The sequence below is a fragment of the Lycorma delicatula genome, chromosome 4 (genome assembly GCF_047948215.1).
Source record: "Lycorma delicatula isolate Av1 chromosome 4, ASM4794821v1, whole genome shotgun sequence".
Classification (NCBI taxonomy): Eukaryota; Metazoa; Arthropoda; class Insecta; order Hemiptera; family Fulgoridae; genus Lycorma; species Lycorma delicatula.
Window position 1 is genome coordinate 98,799,427 of NC_134458.1, and position 26,490 is coordinate 98,825,916.

The 26,490-nt window shown below is 30.8% G+C and overlaps 1 protein-coding gene across 2 annotated transcripts in view; it reads left to right on the forward strand.

Annotated features, from left to right (window-relative positions):
- Positions 1-26,490, forward strand: part of LOC142323681 (lysine-specific demethylase 5A-like) — a 180,796-nt gene that overhangs the window by 10,374 nt on the left and 143,932 nt on the right. For both annotated transcript variants that reach the window (XM_075363776.1, XM_075363777.1), the window contains exons 2-6: positions 5,313-5,390; positions 9,862-10,000; positions 12,606-12,778; positions 16,692-16,895; positions 24,645-24,800. In XM_075363776.1, the coding sequence (XP_075219891.1) occupies positions 5,313-5,390; positions 9,862-10,000; positions 12,606-12,778; positions 16,692-16,895; positions 24,645-24,800 (750 nt within the window). The remainder of the gene's footprint in view (positions 1-5,312; positions 5,391-9,861; positions 10,001-12,605; positions 12,779-16,691; positions 16,896-24,644; positions 24,801-26,490) is intronic.

The window sequence follows — 26,490 nt, forward strand, 5'->3', positions numbered from 1 at the left end:
AAGCCTACTACTCTTGCCTGCCCATTATTTGAAGCTGAGTTAATTATTCTAAACTCACCTGACCAACAGTCATTTTCCTCTTCCCACTGAATCTTGCTAATTCCTACTACATGTATATTTATCCTATCCATTTCGCTCTTTAAATTTTCCAATCTACCAACCTGTTCTAGACTTCTAACATTTCATGCTCCGACTCGTAGAATGCTATTTTTTAATTTTCTGGTGACACCTTCCTTAGTTGTCCCCACCTGGTGATCCGAACAAGGAACTAGTTTACCTCCGGAATATTTTACCAAGGAAGGCGCCTCCATCATTGCTGTATGAAAATGTAGAGAGCTACATCTTCTTGGAAAAAAAAGGAAGCTGTAGTTTCCATTGCTTTCAGCTGTGCAGTACTCAAGAGGACTGAGTGATGTTGATATGGCCGTTTAAGTCGTCCTGACCTACGCCCTTAACAACTGTTGAAAGAGCTGCTGCCCTCTTTCAGGAATCATTCCTTAGTCTGGCTCTCAACAGATACCTCTCCGATATTGTCTCACCTTTGGTCCAGCTACTCTGTATCACTGAGCACTCAAGCTCCCTCACCAATGGCAAGTTCTCATGATTCATAGAGGGAGAAATCAAAAATAGAAATGCATTAAAATGTTTGAAAATTTGTTGAATTAAAATGGAATTCCTTCCTGTCTTTAATTACAAACCCTGTGCTTTGTTTTTTGATATTTTTATTGACAAAAAATGTGGAGTGAATTTTTCTTTCTGAAAATTCTTTCATTGATTCATATAGGTAATAATCAGATGAAACCAAGTAAGGGATATGTGGTTGATGATACCCAAAATCCTGCTGAGTTTACAGTTACCATTGTTAAAACAACACTATGAGGATAGGCACTATCTACATGGAATGAAACTTTTTTATGTCTGTAATAGATATCTTTTCATTTAAGTGTTAAATAATTTTATACATTCATATCTTTTTGAATGGTAAATGAGTCTAAATAAATAATGCTCCTTGAATCTCAGAAGCATTTATGATCTTGGCTGCTGAGGATATTGGGTCTACCTGTTTTTTGGAGGAGTTGAGTATTTTTCCTGTGCCTTATCACCAGTCACAATATAATTTAAAAATTCATCCTCTCTTTCTAATTGTTAAAGAAGTTATGTCACATCTGCAAGATGTTATTAAAACAATTTCCTTGTGCACTGGGGTAAGAAGTAGAGAAATCCATCCATCAGTGTGATGTCACTCAAGAATTTCCTTAATTTTTCCCTTACAGTAATTCAAAACTTCTGTGATAATTGCACGATAGTGATTTACTGATTGGCTTAAACAGTTATAAATTTTCTGTCAGTGGTAATAGAAGTTCTTGATTACTGAGCATGAGGTTTGTTTCCACGTGTTCATTTTTCTTAACAAATGCATTTTGCTCAAATGTAAATAATTATATGTTGTAAATATTCATTCTCAATCTTTGCTTGATGTCTGGCAGGAGTTTCAAAAGACTTGATAGTCCCTTAGTTCAAGAAAAATTTTGGTAGTTCAGGAGCACTCTTGTTTTGACTTTAATCAGTATGATTTTTCATGTTTTGATTGGTCACAACCAGCAATGAATCGCTGAAAAGTTGTTAGATTTAATTTATTAAAATTAATAATTATGTAAAAAAAAAAAAATTGTGTGTGTAGGTTGTAAAAAATTGTACAAGCAGTAAAAATAAAGATAGTCATTTGGATAGTGGAATGCTGATAAATCACAAATTAATTTTATGGAAACAGTGATGTAAAACAAGCAGTGAACCAGCTACTTCTGTGTTTATCAGAGACAGTTTAGATTACCATCTGTCTTCTGTAAATTTATTATTTTGCATTGATAGATATCTTTGGGTAATGAGACTTAAGATTTACTATGTTTTGCTTTGTATAGAAATTACTACCGAAAAAGAACCTGTGATTTAACCAAAATATACTGGTTTAATGTAAAATATGCATATAAAACAGTTAATGTTGAACATTTTCATTTGTGTTGTTATGACTGGGTGATAGTGCTTAATTAGCGGAGTACATTTCAGGACTGCCTTACCTGCAGAATTTTTTAATGCAATAAAACACAGTTTATTTTTTAATAATTCTTTTCTTAATTGGCGATTGGTTATTTTTTTTATAAGAAAATATGTTTTTTTAAAACTATGTAGTTTTATTAATCTTTCTGCAGATGTTACATAAGTTGGATGCAATGAAACTACACTCAGTGTTGTTTAAATTCTCTGATCAATTGAAACCTTTTTATTAAATGTTACTTCTTTATTAAATCTTCTAATTTCTTAGTTGTTATTCTATGAAATTCCTTTCTGAGATGCTACTCTATCTTTTTTGCAACCATCAGATTGTTAAGTTTACAGTCTTACCTAGAATCTGTTTCATTTGTTATTAATCATGAATAGTTTTACATCAGTTACAGTAATGATTTTTTAAAAATTTTGTTATAACTACCTTCTAAGTTCTGTATGGAAGTAGACATTTATAAAAGAGGAAATGAATTGTTTTATCAAAAATTGTTTTTCAAATTATGATCACAACTAAATCTACCAAAACATTTTGCGTAACAAAAACAAATTATTTTGTTAATTTGGGATCTCTAAAATTAGAATTTCTGTAATGAAATAGATTGTTTTTATTTCTAAAAATAATTATATGAGTAATAAGGACAACATATAATGAAAATTGTAATATTAATATTAATTATAAATACAGTAATAGCTGCCATATTCATTAGTCAATTAATGGGATAGATAACCATTTTAGTTGGAAAATTTATACAATGTAATTTGTTTACTTAATTAAATACTAATTGTTATAACAGGAAAGTTGAAATACTCAGTTACAGTTAATAACATAAACAGTTAATTATATGTGGTATACCTTCCATTTTAATTGAATTACTCTTTAGCGTAATGTTGATTATAGCATGGTCAATCAGATTGTTTTGTCTATCAAATTTTTCAAATCATTTACGTAATTTTATTCAAATAGAGTATTCAAGATTACTTATAATAATATTTATGTTATTAAACTTATAACGTAAATTATAAAATTATGTTTCAGATCACGTCAATATATGTAAGCAAACACTTCACTTGCAAGATATAATGTATCATGACTTGCAAGATACATTATTAGCAATAGTTCTATGTTAAATATTTTTAAGGAAAAAGAAAAACTTAATTGTCCATTTTTTAAAGCATTTTATAAACTAAAATCATTAAGGAAGATATTGCTGTTAATTTCTTTTTGTAGAATTTGGTCTCATTTTTTTCTGTCAAGAGATGTATGAATATCGTGTTCCTTATCTATAATACAATATTTGTGTTTTATTTTGCTTTGGTAATAATACCCTGTGTTTACCTGGTGGTGCTCACTTTATTATCAGTGCCTACTGACTGATATAGTAAATATTACCACAAAAAATTTTTTTAAGACCAGTTAGATGCAGAGTATAACTGAATAACTTTATTTAACGCAGGGATCTCTGTTAAGTGGTCCATTTGTAGGATGTTTCATACTGATGTTGTTCTAAATATAATGTCCTTCAATTTTTTTTTAGTTGAAGCTTTTACTGGGAATGAATCTATAATTTAAAGGGGGGACTCATTAGTAATTTTAAAAATTGTTTCTCCTAATTTTACTGTGAATTCACTTATTCTAAAATATGGAATATATTTCAGTTTGTTTTAAGATGCACTTGCCTAGATAGTTATCTTTTGCTAGTTTCATTAAATTCAGTTTTGTGTGAAAAACCAACTGTTAAGCTAACTGAGGATTAATTAATCCTTTCAATGCATAAAACTTTAATTCAGAGGATTGGTGAGGTGAAAAATGACCATTTGGTGTACTTCATTGGGATAAGAAGTAACTTTTTAAGCAGTGAAGGAGTTTTTCATCAGTTCAGAAGTATCTTAAGATTATTCTGAACAAACACAATTTACCTCTTTACCAAACACATACTTACCTCTATTTACAAAAATAGTATAGGTATATCATTTTTAACACTCTTGGAAAACAAAAATTGTTTCTGTTAAGATAAATTTCTTGCTAAGGAATGTCTGACAGTGTTTATAAATTGTCAATGGTTATAGATTACAATGTCTGTAAATTGTAAAATAATTTATTCATCACCAATTTGTAATTTATTGTAAACTTTTGTAAATAACTAAGTAATGTTTTGGTTAAAAAGCTTATTATTTGTTTATATTTATTAATGGTAATTGTAAGAAAAAATAAGTGTTGAAAACTCAAAACAGCAAAAAATTCTGGTTTACAGGGTATCACAGGTGCTGTTGGCCAAACTTAAGAGAGATCGATTCAGGACATCAAAAGGTTCATGTTGGCAAGTGCCCTATTTTGCTTCACTACCCCTGTATCCAGGGGTATCCAGCCAGTTTGTGTTTTTTTTTTCAATAAAAATGTATATCTTAAGAATAGATTGAAATATTTAAATTAAATTTTGTGTACATGTACACTTTATTCCCCGATTCAATTTTTTGCTAATATGTGCTGTTTCATTATATTACTAAAATTCAACATTAACATCCACATTGGCATAAGCCACATTTTGACACAACCTATCATTATGTCTGTTGAAAAATGTGTAGTTTAATATTTGTGTATAACATGTGTACTATAAATGTGTGTAATAACCCATATTATAACAAGGGCAAAGTGATATTTGAAAGAGGTAATGTGAAAATATTTTGTGTATGTTTATTTATACTTCCCTTTGATAACAGAATACATTTGAATTGACAGAATTTACATTTCACGTCGAAATAAAATTTTACTTCTGTATTTACTCTTGATTTAATGATTACTGTTTTCTGTTATCTACATTAACGAAGCAAAACTGTTTTGAATGTAGCAGCAGTAACAAAAATACAACAAATTGTTGTAAACTAAGCAAACAACTTCAGGAAGGGTTGTTGGGGGAAAGGAAATAATGATGAAGAGGGATGATGGAGAGAGGTGTGTGATCAGTTTCTTCTTTCAATTGCTGGACTTGCATTTAGTGTGCACTTTTTTTGTTTTATCTTGTTAATTTTGTTAATTATATTATTGAAACTATTGTAGAATTATTACATTATATATTTTTTATTATAACTTGCAGACATTAGCTTTCTGCTTTGAATAGATTCATAGTTAATGTTTTAAATGATCTTGATTTATTGTGTTGATTTGCTTGAATCTTCAGTAATATATATATACAAATTTTTTTTTTCTTCTGGATAATCTATTTATAATTTTATTATTTTTTTTTTTTTTACAGGACTGGCAACCACCTTTTGCTGTTGATGTAGACCATTTCAAATTTACCCCTCGCATCCAGAGGCTAAATGAACTTGAGGTCTGTAAACTTCATATTATTAATTCTGTTACATTATTAAATACAGTTAGAAAACAATTTAATTACCCTACTTTAAAATTTGAATTTCATATGTAACAAACATTCATGAGTCTCATAAATTTGAATTTGCACCACCATTTTTCATGTTGCCAAGATGTTTTTGTACTGTTTTTTTGTATTAGAAACATAACATAGATAATGTAATCATAAAAGGATTAGTAAGGAAATAGTTTAAGTAAGAGTTTTACCATTATGTAAATTGTTTTTAGTAATGAAAATTTCTCCCTTTATGAATTATGAGACCTTGCCGATAGTCAGGGGGCATGAATAATAAGGATGAAATGAAAACCTAAGTCGCAAATAATTGTTAACGTCTATATGCCTACAAGTGCCCATGATGATGATGAGGTAGAGTGTGTATACAAAGAAATTGATGAAGCAATTAAACACATAAAAGGGGATGAAAATTTAATAACAGTTGGAAATTGGAATGCAAGCATTGGAATAGGTAAGGAAGGAAATATTATGTGTGAATATGGGCTGGGCAAAAGGAATGAAAGAGGGGACCGATTTTTGTTGAGTTTTGCCCGAAGTATAATTTAGTGATTGCCAACACCCAGTTTAAAAATCATAATAGAAGAATATACACATGGAAAAAGTCAGGTAATACTGCAAGGTATAAGATAGATTATATCATGATTAAACAAAGATTTAGAATTCAACTCCTCAACTGCAAAGCGTATCCTGGAGCAGACATTGATAGCGACCATAATTTAGTGATAATGAAATGTAAATTGCGGTTTAAAAACGTGAAAAAAAGGTGTCAGATGAATTGGTCGAATTTAGAGAAGATTGAGGAAGAGGAGGTAAAGAAGATTTTTGAGGAGGACATTGCAAGAGGTCTGAGTAAAAATGATAAGATAGAAAATATAGAAGAAGAATGGGAGAATGTTAAAAAGGAAAACCTTAAATCAGCAGAAGCAAACATAGGCAGAACACAGAGAACTGATAGAAAACCTTGGATATCAAAGAATATATTACAGCCGATGGATGAAAGTATAAGAATGCTAGTGATGAAGAAGGTAAAGGGAGCTGTCGACAATTAAGAAATACTATAAACAGGAAGTGCAAATTAGTGAAAGGAGAGTGGATTAAAGAAAAGTGTTCAGAAGTGTAAAGAGAAATAAATATTGGTAAAATAAACAGAGCATACAGGGAAGTTAAAGAGATTTTGTGGTACATAAATTAAAATCTAATAATGTGTTAAATATGGTACACCTATTTATAATACAAAAGGAAAGGTCGATAGGTGGGTGAAATATATTGAAGAATTATATGGGGAAATGAATTAGAAGATTGTGTTATAGAGGAAGAAGAAGTCGAAACGGATGAAAGGAGAAAAACAATACTGAGATCTGAATTTAAGAGAGCATTAAAAGATTTGAATGGGAGAAAGGTTCCTGTAATAGACGGAACACCTGCAGAATTACTGTGCAGTGCAGGTGAGGAAACAATTGATAGATTATACAAACTGGTGTGTAATATTTATGAAAAAGGGAAATTTTCGTAAGACTTAAAAAGAGTGTAATAGTCATGATACCAAAGAAAGCAGGAGTAGATAAATGTGAAGAATACAGAACAATTACCTTAACTAGCCATGCATCAAAAATTTTAACTAGAATTCTGTACAGAAAAATTGAGAGGAGAATGGAAGAAGTGTTAGGAGAAGACCAATTTGGCTTCAGAAAAAGTATACAGACAAGGGAAGCAATTTTAGGCCTCAGATTAATAGTAGAAGGAAGATTAAAGAAAAACAAACCAACATACTTGGCATTTATAGACGTAGAAAAGGCATTCGATAACATAGACTGGAATAAAATGTTCAGCATTTAAAAAAAATTAGGGTTCAAATACAGAGATAGAAGAACAATTGCTAACATTTACAGGAACCAAACAGCAACAGTAATAACTGAAGAACATAAGAAAGAAGCCGTAATAAAAAAGGAGTCTGACAAGTATGTTCCCTATCCCCGTTACTTTTCAATCTCTACATAAAACTACCAGTTAATGATGTTAAAAGAACAATTTAAATCCGGAATAACAGTACAAAGTGAAAAGATAAAAATGCTATGATTTGCTGATGATATAGTAATTCTAGCTGAGAGTAAAAAAAGTTTAGAAGAAACTATGAACGACATGGATGAACTACCGCACAAAAATAAATAAGAACAATACTAAAGTAATGAAATGTATTAGAAATAATGGAGATGGACCACTGAATGTGAGAGTAGGAAGAGAAAAGTTTATGGAGGTAGAAGAATTTTGTTATTTTGGAAGTAGAATTACTAAAGATGGATGAAGCAGGAGCGATATAAAATGCCAAATAGCACAAACGAAATGAGCTTTCAGTCAGAAATATTATTTGTTTACATCAAAAATTAATTTAAATGTCAGGAATAGATCTTTGAAAGTATATGTTTGGAGTGTCACTTTATATGGAAGTGAACTTGGACGATCGGAGTACCTGACGAGAAAAGATTAGAAGCTTTTGAAATGTGGTGCTATAGGAGAATGTTAAAAATCAGATGGGTGGATAAAGTGACAAATAAACAGATGTTTCGGCAAATTGATGAAGAAAGAAGCATTTGAAAAGATATATAAGCATTTGAGACAGACTTATAGGCTACATGTTAAGGAATCCTGGAACAGCTGCATTAATATTGGAGGGGCAGATAGAAGGGAAAAATTGTGCAGGCAGGCATCGTTTGGAATATGCAAAACAAATTGTTTTGATGTAGGATGCAGGGAGTATATCGAAATGAAACGATTGGTACTAGATAGGGAATCTTGGAGAGCTGCATCAAACCAGTGAAATGACTGAACCCACCGGGTTGGTCTAGCGGTGAACGCGTCTTCCCAAATCAGCTGATTTGGAAGTCGAGAGTTCCAGCGTTCAAGTCCTAGTAAAGCCAGCTATTTTTACACGGACTTGAATACTAGATCTTGGATACCGGTGTTCTTTGGTGGTTGGGTTTCAATTAACCACACATCTCAGGTATGGTCGAACTGAGAATGTACAAGACTACACTTCATTCACACTCATACATATCATCCTCATTCATCCTCTGAGGTATTATCTAAACGGTAGTTACCTGAGGCTAAACAGGAAAAGAAAGAAAGTGAAATGACTGAAGACAAAAAAAAAATGAAAATTTCAAGAAGAAATGACGCAATCAATTTTAACTGGAGTCTTGTGAAGTATAAGTACATATTTGATATTTTGATGTATAGGATTATATATGGTTCATTGATGAAGTCAGTGGGAAACCAACCTATTCCTCTCTTCCCTTGAAAAACCTAGAATGGGTGCTTAAAAAAGCTGCCGTTTTATAAATGTTAGTGTCCTGTGCCTGGCCATTCAGTCATGACACCTAACGATGAATAACATCTCCAAGTTATCTAATGATAAAACTATATAATACAGTAATTTAATTTTTTAAAATATGATTGTATCTATTTAAATACATATTACTTATTAATGATATAATTTTCTTGTCTATGCATGATTTAACTTGTTCATCTAATGATAATATTTTTATCCATTCTATATACAATTCTTTATACTTTTGACCTTATTTAAGGACAGAAACAGCCTAAACCAGCTTGCTCTGCTTGGGAATGTAATTAACTTTAAATACATATTTTAATAAAAGTTTTTCTTGAATTAATTAAGTAGATTTATTTTCCTGATATTAAAGTAATTCTAATATGCTGATATAATCTCGTATTACAGGAAAAAGCCACAAAAACTGTTTTCTATAGATTTCAATTGCATATGCAGAAGCATGTATTTGTATTTGCAAAAGACCTTTTGGATTTCAAATGCAATTTCAAAAAAGAAAAATTAATTTTTTGCAAATGATTTGGAAATGTACATAATATACCTTAAAATATTTTTTGTCTGCAGTTGATTTCAGTGGATTCCATTATAGCTCTTTAGCTAAAAAAAAAATAATTGAGTTCTTCTGATGTCCTCACTTGCATTTATATCAGATATAACAGTTGCTGTGGCTGTGATATTCTCTCCTATAAATAGTCTTTGTTCACATGAAAAAAATCTTAAGAGGTGAGGTGTATTGGACTTCACAATGGTTACTCAGTTGGCCCTCTTTTGATTCATCTGTTTGAAAATTGAATGTATAATACAGCATGAAGATTATTATTGTAACAGGATAAAACATTATCTTATAAAAAAAAAAAATCAAACCAATTTCTGCCACAACTGGGAACTGTGTGGTGTTAAGATATATTTTTTGGATTATGATTACAGGAAGCTCAGATTCTTTCCATATTTTCTGATTTGGGTAGGTTTCTTGGCAAATTTTCTTTTAAAAAAATTGATTAGTTGTATTTTTTTTTTTGTCACTGGTTAATAGTCTTTAACATTTAATGTAGTATCGTTTTTTTACAGGCAAAAACGAGGATAAAATTAAATTTTCTTGATTTACTGGCAAAATTCTGGGAACTTCAGGGATCTAAATTAAAAATCCCTAAAGTCGAAAATCGAGGATTAGATTTGTATACTTTACACAGGATAGTTCAAGAAGAAGGTAATCTTAATCGCTTACTTTCAATTATTTTTCATACCGGCTAAATACTAATGTATTTCTTATTAATTATTTGAAAGAGAACAAGTAAAATCGAAAGTGGCTTCTGCTTTGTTTTAATTTATTTTTTAGGTGCTGATTTTTTATTCATTGTGTTGGTGTCATTTGATAAGAAATGTTTATATTATTCATTGGTGCTAAGTCAGTGGTTATATGAGTTATTCAGCTGTGCAGTTTTCAGCTTAAACCTGGTGTCCCATTCTCTTCAAAAGTACTGTTTCATGATAGCGTTAATACCTTTAAACTAATGTACTGATGAAGATGTTTATTATTTTATTGTGCATGTTTTATTATAAGATAAAATACGTAAATAAGTTCAGTAGCCACTACAGTGAGAGATACTTTTAAACACATCTGGGCATATACCAATATGAAATGAGTGCACTGTTGATAAACATTGACATGTCCATCTTTCCACTCAAATCATATTCCCATAGCATCAGTATCAGTAGTAGTGGTAATGAAACTTTGTATCAGTGTTGGTATTGTATCATTAAAATGGGAATTGGTGCGAACCTTAAAAAACAGCCAGATCTTACTGCATAAAATTTTTTAAATTAATTTTAATATTGTGTAACAGACTAATATTTTGTCCATAATAACCAATTAAACTATGTATCAATTGTCAAAGTATTGTAACCACTGTATTAATAACGTTTACTGTTAAGAATACACACTGCTTCACATTATTATTATTAAAAACTTTTTTTAATATTTAGTGAAGTCATACGTTGTTAATTGTATATATTGTTGATATCACATAATAAATGTGACATAAATCACATCTATTAATATAAATGTGATTTATATTAATCACATTTATTTATGTGAATGAAATAAATATAAATATTTATGATAAATTTTATTTGAATACCTTTAAGTTTTGTGAAAATACCTTCTCAATTCAGAGAAAATAACACTGAGTGAAGTTATTTAAAATTGCTATGTTAATACATTTTTTTGTGCAGTAAATAAAGCAAAATGAAAACAATCTTGGTCTGGTTACGTAACGACACTACTGAATTTATTAACTAGTAACAGAATGCTTATTAGACAAGAAATGTTTGCAAAAGAAAAGTGGCTTCAACTGTATAACTAGAATAATTAAAATTTTTCATTTACATTTATTATTTTTTAAATGTAAAGTTTAATCAGTTATTGACCTTTTTATTGTTATTTTCAATAGTTACTGTTCTAATTATCTATCGCATTCATTTTTAATCTCACTAATAATGACATTATAATAACTTTTTAATTAATAATATTTAAGTTACTTGTTTTTAATCATTTATATTTTTTACATTAGGTATTAAAAAACAAACGAACAGGTGGAAAGAAAACAGAATCATAATGACAAAAAAAAAATAAATAAAATTATTCATATTTAAAAAAAATTAACTGCTTTTATTAATGATGCTAAATAGGGTTTAGACATTTTTTAAAAATAAAAATGTTTCAACTTTATTAACATTATACTACAGACAATAGATTTGAACAAGTGTTATTTTGGTTTTGTTTGTATTACTTTACTCAAAGAAATATGTGGATGTTTCATAGGCCCTCCAAAGAATTATTGGGCAGCTATCAATGCCTGGTGTTATATTAAAAAGATAACTTGACAGTGTCAGTTGGTGCAGTTTGTGACCGAGTTGAAATTAAGTCTCACCTTCACGTGGTGTTAGCTTTGGAAATTAGTGCAGTATTTCAGTCATTTTGAGGGTTCATTTATCTTATCACTTAAAAACAGCAATTCTTTCATCTGAAAAAAACGTTAGTGCAAAATCTAAATTTATTGTCTTAAGCAAATTTTAGTAACTTATGAAAAAAATTGTGATAGCTAATTGATAAAGTATAATTTCAAAAATTGATTATTTATGTGCGAATGGATTATATTATAAAGATATCATGAAAGTCTGTATGTATACACCTTAAAACTTATTAAAACAATACGATTAATTTATTTTAATGATTGAAATTATTTTAAATGACTTAAAATCATAATCATAATGATAATAATAATACGTACTCATTTTTAAGATTTTAAACGTAATAATGTGATAAAGAACATTAGCTATGGTGATTTGATCTGAACAGCTGCTCGGTAATTGTAATTTATCTTTTAAGATCAGTGTTCATAAAAGTTATAAAGAATAGGATTAAAATAGTTATCTGCGTAAGAAATTGCATAAATTGACTCTGATACTTATTAGTAGTTAGATTGTTAAATGGTGGCTCTGACTTGTGATCGTTGTATTTCTTATAATCTTTCTGCTGTCAAAGTTTGCAGATTGGCTACTTGTGCACGTTTGATTGTGAGACCAAACCTGAGGCCTGATTTTTATATTTCTATTTTTGTGCATTGTGACATGTGGCCATGAAATCATAGCATTAAGATTACTTATCAGCTTTTGAAATTTTATCCTTACTTTACACCCTTCATTTCCAAGATGCTACTCTTGGAAAAATTTCTGATGTTATAGAAAATGGCAAGGGAATGGGATTAGATTTTTCTTATTTTAAAATAATAATTGCTTATTTAATTTTTCAGGAGGTTCTGAAGCAGTTACAGCAAAAAAGAAATGGACTAAGATAGCTCAACAGATGGGGGGGTTTAGTGTTGGGAAAAATACTGGTTCATTATTAAAAAGCCACTATGAGAGAACACTTTATCCATATGATGTTTTTGAACATGAGAAATCACTTAAAAGTTACAATGGGCAGGTAAGTTCTTTTTTTGTGTGAGATTGACATTTAATTTTGATTTCCAGTATGTTTTTGTAATACTGGATATGTGTTAAATATGTGATGAATAGGTTGTCTGGACTAAGAGTTTTTGTTTATCTCAGTTAGGTTTTTTATTTTATAAATTGATTTTAATTTCATTAAGCTTCTTGATAATTCATTAATTTCAAGAATAAGAGAATATTAGTCTGATAACCATACATCTATTTGATTATTATTATTTTTGCATGGAATTTTTTACATTAAGTTCTGAGCTTGATGTGAAATTTGGAATTAAAAAAATTCAAAACTATTTGGGTTTTATTTACTCTTGACAGGCAATATCTGATGTACGAGAGCTATTTTTTAAGTAAGGTCTGATTGGCTGTAGCTACGTAAGTTTGAGCAGCTGTTGAAATGCACATGCGTCCCGGCTCCCAGCATGTCTTGTACAAATGGAGATGCCATTTGCAGTTGTAACATCACTGTGTATGGTTTATATTGTGAAGTTGAAATGCTTCAGTTAATTGATTGGCCCACCGATTGTGAAATAAACTCTGTGATGCAGTTTTTGACTGCAAGGAACGTGTCAGCAGCTGACATTCATGCCAGGTATGTGTGGTTTACAGGCCTAATTGAATGAGTGACTAAAGTGCTTAAAGGGTAAGACTGTTCAAGGACGGGCAGGACAATGTCCTTGATGAACGTGATCGGGCCAACCTCCTGTAATCACAGATGACTTGTTATGTAAATTTGACTTATGTAAATTTTGTGAAGACCAGCGATTCATGATTTCAACTTTATCAGTGATGTTTCCACAAGTTTCAAGGTCAGTGCTATACAAAATCGTTTCTGAAATCTTGCAGTTCAAAAAACTGTGCTCGAAATGGTTTTTCAGGCTACTTTCTGAAGAACACCAAAAAAGGAGAATGGCTAGTGCTTTAACATTTTTAACCCAATACAGTGAGGAAGGTGATAAACTTTTGGATCATATTTTCACAGGGGATGAGACATGGGGATGAGACACACAGCATCTCCAGTCAAAGTGAAAGCCAAACAGACAATGTCAACATGCAAGATTATGGCCACTGTGTTTTGGGGTAGACATGGTGTCCTGTTAGTTGATTTTATGTCCAAAGTGACAACAATAAACTCACCTGTGTACTATGAGTTCTTGATAAAGCTTCAGTTTCCCATTCAGAATAAGAAACGTGGCCTACTGTCATCTAGAGTTTTATTGCTGCATGACAATGCTGTACCTCATTCTGCTGTTCAAACTCTAGGGTTAATCAGATCTTTTGGATGGGAGAAAATGGACCACCCACTGTACAGCCTGGACTTTGCGCCAAGCGATTACAACCTGTTCTGTTACCTGAAGGAGTTTCTTTGCAGTCAGTGGTTTGACACTGATGAAAAATTGAAAACAGCAGTTGAAGACTAGTTGTCTTCACAGGTGGCTGATTTCTATGATTTGGGCATAAACAATTCACTAAAATTCTGTGATAAATGTTTAAACAAACAAGGTAATTATGCAGAAAAGTAGCATTAAGTGTAAAAAGTAAAATAAAAAAAAGGGTTTTAACAATATCTGTACTAGTTTTGTTTGTAATAAAAAACTGACCTGACTTAAAAAATAGCCCTTGTACATTAACAACTACTAATTTGATGTTGGAGGGTGTATACTGAAAATTGTTTGGTTTTAACCGGTTGGTTTCAATGATTTCTATAAATTCTGTTAGTTGTTCTTTTTCATCTTATTTTCTGTGCCATAAATATTGTTTAATATCTAATATCAATAAATTTTTTATCAACATAATATCAATAAAGTGATGTTTATTGATATATTTATAAATATATCAATGTTTGGGAATGAGACGGTAAGAATTCTGTTTTCTTTTTCATGAAATTTTCTTAATTTTTATGAATTTGTAAATAACTTTTTATTGATAGTAAATTTGATTGTAATGTAACTTATGCATAAACAATTTAGATTCAGATTCACTCATATAAGAGTGAACTACTATTGGGTATAAGTAAGTGTGAAGATGAGCAAAAATAGATTATTAAAAAGTTTAATTTTGTGTAAAAACTGTAATTATTGTGATCATGAACTTGACAATGTATAATTATGTAAACCAACTTTGGTAAATTTTAGTTTAAAGCTTTCATTTGTCTCTTCGTCATTGGAAATAAAACATTCGCTAATGCTTCCTTTAGTGCTCCAAACAAATGATATTACTTGGTGATAAATTGGGACTGTAAGGAGATTGCTTAACAGTGGACCAATGGAGTTACAGAGTTTTTCTTGTAACTCATTTAAATTGAGGCTCTTATAACAATGCACAAGCTTTTCAATTCCTTCTCTGTAGAAATCTGCCGCCTTAGATTTTTGTTACCCATCTTGCATAAAACTTTTGATAACCAAGCTTCCCCAATACAGCTTCATGCAGTAAACTTTGTGAAATTTGGGCGAAATGAAGCGAACCCACCAGGTTGGTCTAGTGGTGAACGCTCTTCCCAAATCAGCTGATTTGGTCGAGAGTTCCTGCGGTCAACTCCTAGTAAAGGCAGTTACTTTTATATGGATTTGAATTCTAGATTGTGGATACCGGTGTTCTTTGGTGGTTGGGTTTCAATTATCCATACATCTCAGGATTGGTTGAACTGAGACTACAAGACTACAGTTCATTTACACTCATATATTTCTTCTCCTGTGCCATAAATATTGTTTAATATCTAATATCAATAAATCTGTTTTGATACTTGAATGGTATTTCCTGAAGGCCAAACAGGAAAAAGAAACAAAAATGGGGAAATGAATTGACAGTTCCATAATTGTAATGTGGCGATTTTCACAAATTTTATAGTTGATTTGCATCGCCAGTTCATCAGTCACAAGGCTAGACCGACCACTGTGGTCCTCATCATGAACATCGGTGCAGCTATTTTTAAACTGAATAACCACTGCCTCATTCCACTTTAACTCGTTATTCTATCTCCATACACCTCACAAAGTTGCTGATGGATTTCAATTGGTTTGAGGTTTTTTGCCAGTAAAAGCCTAATCACTGAATGCACCTCACATTTTGAGGTGCAATCAGCGATTAGGCGAAATCATGGGATTTTCTATTGAAGCGCACATTTCAATAATTCACAATGAACAAAGTAGAAAAATCACAGGCCACACGCCATGACAGCTTGATGCGTACTGAGTGTAGAAATGTTTTGACCCCAAGATGGCAACTCTATCCCCACACATCTCCACGCTAGGGACAAATGTAAGTTACGGATATATATATATATATATATACTTTATGGGTATAACCTTTATATATGTATATATATATGGGAAAAAGATTAAAAATATGTAATGTATAAAATAACAACAAAATTCACCAATCCACCACAATACAGAACCAAATAAGAGCTCTTACCTTATTTTCTCATTTTTATTATTCTACTAAATGCAGCACTGTCTGACAGTGCTATATTTAGTGGCTAGCCACAAACACGTTTAAAAGATTTTAATTATTCGACTACACATATTTTATTTTTGTAATAGCTTGATATTTTAATAAGTAATTTTGAAATTTTAATCAACTGATGAGGAGTTCCTTGAAAGTGCTATTGATACATAAGGGAGACTAATAAAAATTAAAAAAATAAGGTAAGAGCTTTTATTTGGTTCTGTACTGTGGTGGATTGCTGAATTTTGTTCTTGCTTTTGAATTAATTAGTACAGAGGAAAATATGGACAACTGAAGAATTGATTTTACTAAATTAATGTATAGAATATATATGTATTTAATTTTTTGCTTCCAACATGTGATATATGTTAAAAATAACTTTGATAACAGTAATAGAAATAAGTACTCAGGCCATTGTAATAAAGGTAGAAACAAACTGATTACAGAATATGCCCAGAGAAACAAAATATGCTGGTGCTGCAGCTGCAACTAATGGTAGTGGTGATCATGGGAAGGAAGCTCAGGATTATAAACCTCATGGTATTCCATCAAGGCAAGCTGTTAAACCTGAGAAAAACCAAAATGATAGACGAGCTAAGAGATATAGTGGTATGGCATGTGAAACTACTACTAGCCAGCAGGTTGGATTGGTATGGAATTAAAACTAGTTTGGATTTAATTTTTCTTATTTTGCAAGTATTTCAGTTTGTAATATATATTGTGCCACAGTATATGTGAGTCAAATAGATTTTCTATTTTTAAAATGGAATTTTGTTTTAAAAAGTTACAAAATTAACAAACACTGCAAGTAAAGTAAAAAATAAAAGTTATTTAAAATATAAATATTATGTTACAGCAACAGAAAACTTACACAGTAGATCTGAAAAGTTCCTGAACTAAATTTTTGCAGTTGATACAAGTAGCGTCATCTCTTGGACAACCAAGGAACTATGAAGTACGATGTCTGATGAGTGTGTGCACAAAATTTCATCATATTTCGTCACTCCAGTCTTGAGTTATATTCAGTCACAAATGTTGTTTTCACGTGACCTTGTGCGAGCTCGTGACATGGAACAGAGATTCGTGATAAAATTTGTGTTCAACTTCAAAAATCTTTCATTGAAACTTATTGTATGATACAGTAAGCATTCGGTGATGAAACCGCATTTCGTACTACAACATACACGTGGTGGAAGCGGTTTAAAGATGGTAGAGAGTTGTTGGATGATGAAAAAGGAAGTGGGAGGCTGTCAACAGCTGTTCACAATGAAGATGTTACAAAAGTGCGCTCACTCTTGCTTGAACAACCTCATCTTACCCTTTGGGTCATAGCAGAAGAGCTAAACATCAGTAAAGATGTGGTACATACAATTCTAACAGAAAAAATTAACTGCCAAAAGGTGTGCTCTCGTTTTGTTCCACATTTCTTGAATGTAGAACAAAAACAGGTGTGTCTTTCTTGTGCTCAAGACATGGTTGAAACTTCTGATAGTGTACCAAATTTTTTGCAAACATTTGTATCTGGGGGTGAAAGCCAGGGCTTCATGTATGATCCACAAGCAAAGTGTCAATCTGCTGCTTGGTTGAGTCAGGCAGCAAAAATCAAGAGTGAAAACAATGATGATTGCATACTTCGACTCAAAGAGCCTGTTCATTATGAATTTGTCCCATCGTAAATTCTAAATTCTATTTAGAAGTAATGAAACGCCTGGTGTGTTGTATTTGTCAAATCCAGTCCGAGTACCGGGATCCAGGTAGTTGTACTCTTGCACGACAATGCCCTGGCACACATGGTAACAGTTTTAACATATCATTATGCCACAAATCAAATCACTGTCTTATCCCACCCACTCTGTTCACCCGATTTGGCTCCAGTAGACTATTTTCTGTTCCCGAAACTCTGGTTGAAGATGAAAGGCTGCTTTTTCGACAACATTCCGGCCATTCAAAGGGCTTGCACCTAGTAGTTAAAGGCGATCCCATAAAGTAATTTCTCCAGAGTGTTTGACAGGCCCTACTGGCGCTCAATGAGTGTGTAACTAGAGAAGGGTTTTGTGTATTGGGCTGATGTGAGTAAATTCGTTTATCTTTAAATCTATTTTTATTTAATTTAGTACAGGAACTTTGCAGACATACTGTGTATAAAGAAAAATATATAATAAAAAGATTTTAGTATGACATATTACAAACCTAACAACTGTATTATAAAATATTTTAAAATTATAAATAATAATGTTATGAGTAATAATTGTGATAGTTATAAAATAAAGTGTGGATGATGTAATGTATTTACAAAAAAAAAAAACAAGCAGATCATTTAAAACAAGACTTTGAACCAACTTAATGGGGATATTTTATTATTTATTTTTAGATTTATTACATTTTTTAATTTTTAATATGTTATTATACTTTTTAGAAATTTAGAAATTAAAACATAAAAAGGTCTAATGGAGCTGAGCACCCTGTAAAAATGCTGGCAAAGTATTGCATGACTTTCCTGGATATATCAATCAAGTCATACTGTACCTTGCACAGCTTTTTCATCACAAAACTTTTCTGTCTTCTTAGAAAGTTTTTGCAGTTCAATCACTAAAAGTTTTATTTTTATAATAAATGGGGCTTATTGATTATAATGATTGTTCAGCGTGTTTCTACTGGAGTGGTTCGCGCCCTGCTGGTTCTGGGTTTGACCGCTAGGTTGGCTAGTACTAGACACTCGGCTGCGGGATGTGGTAGCGGCAAGTCGTTACTCTCGAACGATAGGCGTTCAGACATTATGTTTTTATATGCACTTATGTGTTAAATGTAATAAGTGTTTGTAGTATTATTATAATAGATTTTGAGCAATCACGCATTTATTTTATTTATCCACCCGACGGTTGAACCACTCCTTGGATTTACAGTCCGCTTAATGAATATTTTAACGTTTTAGACTCAACAATGATAACCAAAATAAGGTTTAATGGTCAAAATTTCCAAATTTCAAATAAAAAATTTTTGATTTTGGGGTTTTCCTTACTGAGTGGGGAGACAATTCAGTAAAACTTTCTTTTGTAAAGAAGTGATCCTTAACAAAAATGTTTAAAAATTAAAAGAATTTTTTTCCTTTAAAAATATTTAAAAAATAAAGTATATTTTTTATGATAGTATTGAAAATATTTTCTTAATAATAATAAAAGAGAGCCAAAAAAACAATATTGTGTTTTTTTAAATGTGAGGAATAAATTTAAAAAAATTCTAAAAATATTTATATAATAGGTTAAGATAAAAAATTTGCTTGTAAAGGTTTGTCTAAATCTAACACCTTCAATAAAGGCCAAAACAATATAAACATTTTCAAAAAACGTTTCTGTCATTAATGTCCAGGTTTTATAATTTTGGAAAATTGTAGACATTTTTTGATAACCGTATATATGATGTATAAAAAACAAAAATAATTGTTTAAATATTAAAACTGAAGGGAGATTGACAAAAAAGGATGTGGCAAATAAAGAACATATATTTCCTTACTCTTGAATGAATTTTGAAAAAGATTAATGTGATCAATGTGGTGTCCCACCTATAGTGATATTTGAGCCAAATTTGAAGAAAATTGATTTGGCCAATCCTGAGACATTAGGCCAAAAACAGTACAGTACACGTACAATCTTTTGGTCTAGATGAAGGTGTTGGACCCTAAGAAGTAAAGATTTGAAAAACACTCCACAGCCCATTTTTGACACGATCACCATTCTTTCTCCTTTCACTGGAAAAATAAAAATTATATGGATAGTATAGAAAAAAATGGGAAATCTTTAAAATTAAATAATATTAATGAAATACAGTAATTAAAAAATAATTAGATATATACATTTTAAATTTAAACAAAGTTAATAAATTCACAGTCAAATTATTATTAGGATAGTTTATAAAAATTAGCATAGAAAGGTTAATAGAGGTTCTAGGGTGGCCAAACTATTCAGACAAATATTAATAATACAATTCAGTTACATGGAAAATTTAACAAAGTAATAAAACTTTAAAAAAAATTTTTTTGTCTTCAGTCATTTGACTGGTTTGATGCAGTTAATACTTAAAGGCAACAAACTGTGTTCACACTGATCATTGTTTGACAATAAGAGAAGTGGATGAATTAATTCCTGAATTCTTTTAGTCTATGATTTATGAAGTTGTGAAGAAAAAAATAGTGTGAATTTATATTTTCTAAGGTTTTATTTCAGTTGTTCAGAAAATACTTATGTAGTTCTGCGATTTTTTTTTGTTTAAATAAATGCATTTTTATTCCTTTCTAGTGCCAGTCATTTCATTTTGGTATACCTCCGACATCCTATATTCCTAACAGTTTGCTTTACATATTCCAAACATTGCCTGCCTGCACAATTTTTCCCATCTACATGTCGCTCAATATTAAAACAACTATGTCAGGATTCGTTAACATGTAGCATTTAAGTCTGTATCTTCTTTTAACTGTATTTTTCTAAATGCTTCTTTCTTCACCAATTTGCTGCAACATCTCTGTCATTTTATCCACCCATCTGATTTTTAACATTCTCCTATAGCATCACATTTCAAGAGCTTCTAATCTTTTTTCCCAGGTATTCTGCTCTTTCAAGTTTCGCTTCCACATAAAGCTACACTCCAAACATATACTTTCAAAAATGTTTTCCTGATGTTTAAATTAATTTTTGATGTAAGCAAATTACATTTTTGACCGAAAGCTCATTTGTCTTTGCTGTTTCGCATTTTATATCGCTCCTGCTTCTTCCATCTTTAGTAAATTACTTCCCAAACAACAGAATTCTACCACCTCTGTAATCTTTTCTCTTCCTATTTTTATATTCAGTGGTCCATCTACATTATTTCTACTACATTTTATTACTTTCATTTTGTTCTTGTTTATTTTCATGTGGTAGTTCTTGCGTAGGACTCCATCCATGCCATTCATTGTTTCTTCTAAATCTTTTTTACTCTCGGCAAGAACTACTATATCATCAGCAAATCGTAGCATCTTTATCTTTTCACCTTGCACTGTTAGTGCACTGCCTGGATCTAAATTGTTCTTTAACATCATTAACTGCTAGTTCCATGTAACGATTAAAAAGTTCTTTGATTATTACTGTTGCATTTAGTTCCTGTAACTGATAGCAATTGTTCTTCTACCTCTATTCTTGAACCCTAATTTTTTTAAAATGCTGAACATTTTATTCCAGTCTACATTATCAAATGCCTTTTCTAAGTCTATAAATGTCAAGTATGTTGGCTTGTTTTTCTTTAATCTTCCTTCTACTATTAATTTGAGTGCCAAAATTGCTTTGTTTGTTCCTATAGTTTTCCTGAAACCAATTTGGTCTTCTCCTAACACTTTTTAAATTGAAGTAAATTTTTATTTCATGATGCCTAGTGAGTTCTAAAAATATTCAGTTTTATTTACAAAAAAAAAACTGACAGTGGAAGTACCTGAGAAAATTTTGTTATTCTTTGGAAAATTAAGTATTAATCAGTAATGTAAGAGTGATCCTTATATTTTACTGCTGAAGTGGATTCATTGATTTGAATAATGTGTATACAAGGTCTGTTCAGAAAATAACTGAACATTTTTAATTACACACCAGTGGAGATATTTAGTGACTTGCAGTTGGCAGCATTGTGTTCTGTATAACATTCTCTGTAACAACATGTTCTTAGATTGTTAATATCTCGTTTAGTTTTTGTGTTATTGTTATTTGAGTGCAACATGTTTAAGTGTTAGTAGCGATTTTTGCAATGTGTGATTTTCAGGAACAGTGATACAACGTAAAATTTTGTTTGAAACTGGGAAAAACTTTCACTAAAATGTTTCAGCTTTTGAAACAAGCTTACGGAGATGATGCTCTGGGTCACACGCAATGTTAAGAATGGTTTTCACAATTTAAAAGTGGTTGTCAGTCAATTGAAGATGACTTGAACAGGAAAGCCTTCAACTTCAACTGATGTACTCACGTTCAGGAAATCTACGATCTGGTGTGTGTAAATCACTGATTGACTGTCAGAAAACTTGCAGAAGAGATTAGCATCTCAATTGGATCATGCCACAACATTTTGACTGAAAAATTGAACATGCATTGAGTTGCAGCAAAGTTTGTTTCTCATTTGATAACTGAACAGCAGAAAAAATATTGAGTGGATGTTTATCAGCAACTTTTTGAACAAACCAATGATGATGAAACATTCATGCAAAGGATCATAATGGGAGACAAAAGCTGGATTTATGACTATGAGATTGAAACAAAAGTTCAGTTGTCACAGTGGATTAGGAAAGGATCTCCATGCCCCAAGAAAGCTTATCAGTCTCTCGATCCAATGTAAGAGTGATGCTCTCTGTTTTTTTTTCGATTTTAATGGAATTGTGCATTTTGAATTCTTGCCTGAAAATGAAACAGTGAACTGTGTGTACTGTCAAGGCGTTTTACAACTGTTACCTGAAAAAAATCCACAAAAAGAGACCTGAGTTGTGGTGAAACAACTCTCATGGTTCCTTCATCATGACAGTGTGCCTGCACACTCAGCTTTTTCAATTCGTCAGTTTTGTGCCAAAAATCAGATGACTGTTCTCACAGCCTCCACTCTCCAGACCTGGCTCCTTGCAATATTTTCTTATTTCCAAAATTAAAATCAGTGATGACGCCATTTTGGGACTACTGATGACATTAAAGCAAATTCATCACAGACCTTAAAGGCCATTTCAGGTGAAGCTATCCAGGACTGCTTTGTGAAGTGGAAACACCACTGGGAAAAGTGTGTGATTATGGGAGGGGAGTACTTTGAGGGGACAAGGACCAATAAGCTGTAAAATTAATAATAAAGATTAAAAAAATAAGTTTTGTTATTTTCTGAACAGACCTTGTACATATATATTATATATTTAATAAATATTATATTATATAAATATAAATGTTATTATAAATTAAATATTGTATTTCATATAATATTGTAGAATTGTGTATATATATATATATATATATATACTCTGTGCACATGCATGTGTGCATGTTCATATGAGGATTGTCTGGGAAGTAGTAATGTCACATCTTGGCTGTGAGGAAATAAGTTGTCAGTGTTGGTAACACTACCATTATTGTTAGTTACCTTATTCAGTAAGATAATACTGTACTACTTGAGGGGACATTGTGCAAAATGTACTCCAGATTTTGCTAAATAATTTGCATATGACATATTTTTAAAATAATATTGTCAGTTCAAAATTTAAAAAATTTGAAGTTTGATTTATAATGTATTTTTCCTATTCAAAAAGTGTACAACTAGCAGAAATCAAGAGGCAAATCACAGTCGTTATCGTGACTTATGAGGCAGCAAAATGTTCCTAGTCAAAAGTAAAGACTTGTTCATGTTGAAAGAATGACTGGTAGGTCACGTTTGATCTATGATGACTTTCTGCATGAAACTTAAAACTGTGTTCACACTGATCATTGTTTGACAATAAGAGAAGTGGATGAATTAATTCCTGAATTCTTTTAGTCTATGATTTATGAAGTTGTGAAGAAAAAAATAGTGTGAATTTATATTTTCTTAGGTTTTATTTCAGTTGTTCAGAAAATACTTATGTAGTTCTGCGATCCATTTTAAAAAAGAAAATTTGGTAAAAAAATATATAAAACTTTATTTTGGTGTTCCAGAAATTCCAATTTAGTGTAATTATCCATAAATTAGGGTGAAAAACAAAGTGTTTCCAGACGTGTCTCCTCACTTTTAATTTTTTTCTAACAGAATATATCTTGAAATTATAATTTCTTATAATAATAATATTATTATAAGAATAATATTATTATTATTATAATAAGGTACTTTATCAATTTTTATGTTTTGCCTGTTTATTGTATATTCATTTGAAAGTTATTTTGTGCCTGAAAATTCGAGTTAAAGTCCATTGTGTATATGTATATCTAAAAATAATTTGAAATAGAAAAGAAAGACTATAACACGAAACATTTTTTCATGTTTGTATGTATCTATATCTAAAAATAACAGTTTCACCTATTGAAAGGCATACCACTGTAGTTTACAAGTCTGTGAATTTGAAGACAAATGAGTCTTGATTTTTTACTTTGATGTCTACTGCATATCAAAAATATGTCCAAGTTGATTTAGTCCTTCACAGAAGTCAATCCAAATTTGTGAATTTTCTTTGTTTTTATTATTCTGTTTTCAGAGTTTTTGAATAAATAGAGTTAAACTATGAAAAGCATGTTTTATTAGGCCTGTAATGTGTATTTAAGTAGAAATAATTATTTTTTTACAGAGTAACTAAATATATGATCTATAAGTAATTTCGTTGTTTTCAAGGAGTTGTGTCATCTATATTTTGTATAAAACAGTGTTTTTTGTTATTTGTTCTTATGTAGGTAACTGATGATGGAGATAATAAAGAACTGAAACGATTACAATTTTATGGAGCAGGTCCAAAAATGGCGGGCTATAACAATAAAAGAAAACGTGATGATGATAAACCAAAGAGCAACAAGTCAAAGGGGAAAAAATCAAGTTTTGATTATGACCCAGTTAGTACATATTTATTTGTCTATTTTTTAACATGTGAAAGTTATTATTTAGATGCTGACTTATGTAAATCTTATATTTTTATAATTTTTCAGTTCCAGTGAGGCAGATGTGTCCTAAGGGTACACTGTGTTGTCTTTAGGAATTGCTTTTATCATTCTTCTGAGGCAGAAGAAATGGCTGATTCAGTACTTGAATTGGATTACTCACTTATATTATATTAGTTCAACTGTACGCTTATTTGATAGTTGATAGGTCTGTTGAAGATTTGAATTTGAGCTAAATTTAAGGTGCACTGGGCAAATCTTTGTTGCTTACTACTGAAAGCTAGTTGGTACAGGCTTAATTGTGATGCACTTAAATGGAGTAATTCATGTAACCTCTGCAAGAGATGTCATGTGTAATCATGTGTGTATGAGTATAACTAATTGTCTGTGTTCATACTAATGTCTGTTTAGATCCATGGAAGCATTTATTAGGTATAGTAATTATTTCACCTTAATTTGACCTTAATTATTTGTATAAAAAAAATGGCTACTGGTTCTGAAATCTGATTTTACTACCTGTATACACATTTACTTACACTGTAGCACTACTATTAGTTTGGCGAACAGAACTTATTTTTTTATTTGAAATATTATAATTGAAGATGAAATCTTGTTAAATGGTTGCTGAAATTAATTTCTGCAAGACTCATGTTTTGGGAACTGAAGTGAGGGTAGCTGAGCTAGGATAGGCATAATTTTACCTGCAAATTTGCAGTTTAAATTATATTTTCTGGTTAAGTGTTTTTGCAGTGCCAGATCTTACGGCTCTAAAATGATCACTAATTGGAAAATAAGTGTTCCCTTTTAAGTTAATTCTAATTAAATCAATGTTGTAAATAAATAATGCATAAAGGTTAGTTTAATTTTATCTGGAATAGGAAATCTAGCATTGACTTTTTGTGCAACTCATTTATTTGAAACTGAATCCATTAAACAGTTCTGCATTGTCAACTCAATGAACTCCAATGAAAAAAATTTGTCACTCTTCTGGCTACTAGGAAGTGGTGTTATGATGCTAACACATTCAGGAAAGTTAGTATGCTAACCTAATTCCTAAGGAGTTCATTGAAGGAAGAAGGAATAACGGGATATGATGGAGTCCATGAACTCTCAAAGAGTTTATCAGAATAGTTTACTGTCAACCCTAGGAACAGTGCATCATGAATGTTTGTGTGTAATTCGATTTAAAGTTTTATATTTCATGGAGATTGATACTGAAGAAACTTTATCTGATTCTGTGACTCAGAATTTAGATTTTAAGGAACTAATAAAGATGAAAATATTTGATTTGATTAGTTTGGTGTTTTTGTCTCAAAGTTGCATTTTTTCTTAAATAATAATAAAATAAAATTAACCATATTTTTGGAGTTAGGTTTTGCAACTTTGATTAATACGGCTGTTTTTTTCCAAGGTTTTTAACTAAGTTATCAGGTTAAAATTAGGGATATTCCATTTTAATTCAACAAATTTTCAAAAATTTTATTGCATCACTATTTTTGATTTTGATAATATTTGGTATTAACTACCCACCTTGTAGTGGACAAAAAGTATTTTTTAATATTTTTAAACAATATTTTTTCTTGAGTATTAGACTATTTTCTAACTTGCCAGCAGGTAAAAAGAGCCATTTACATCACATTTTCCA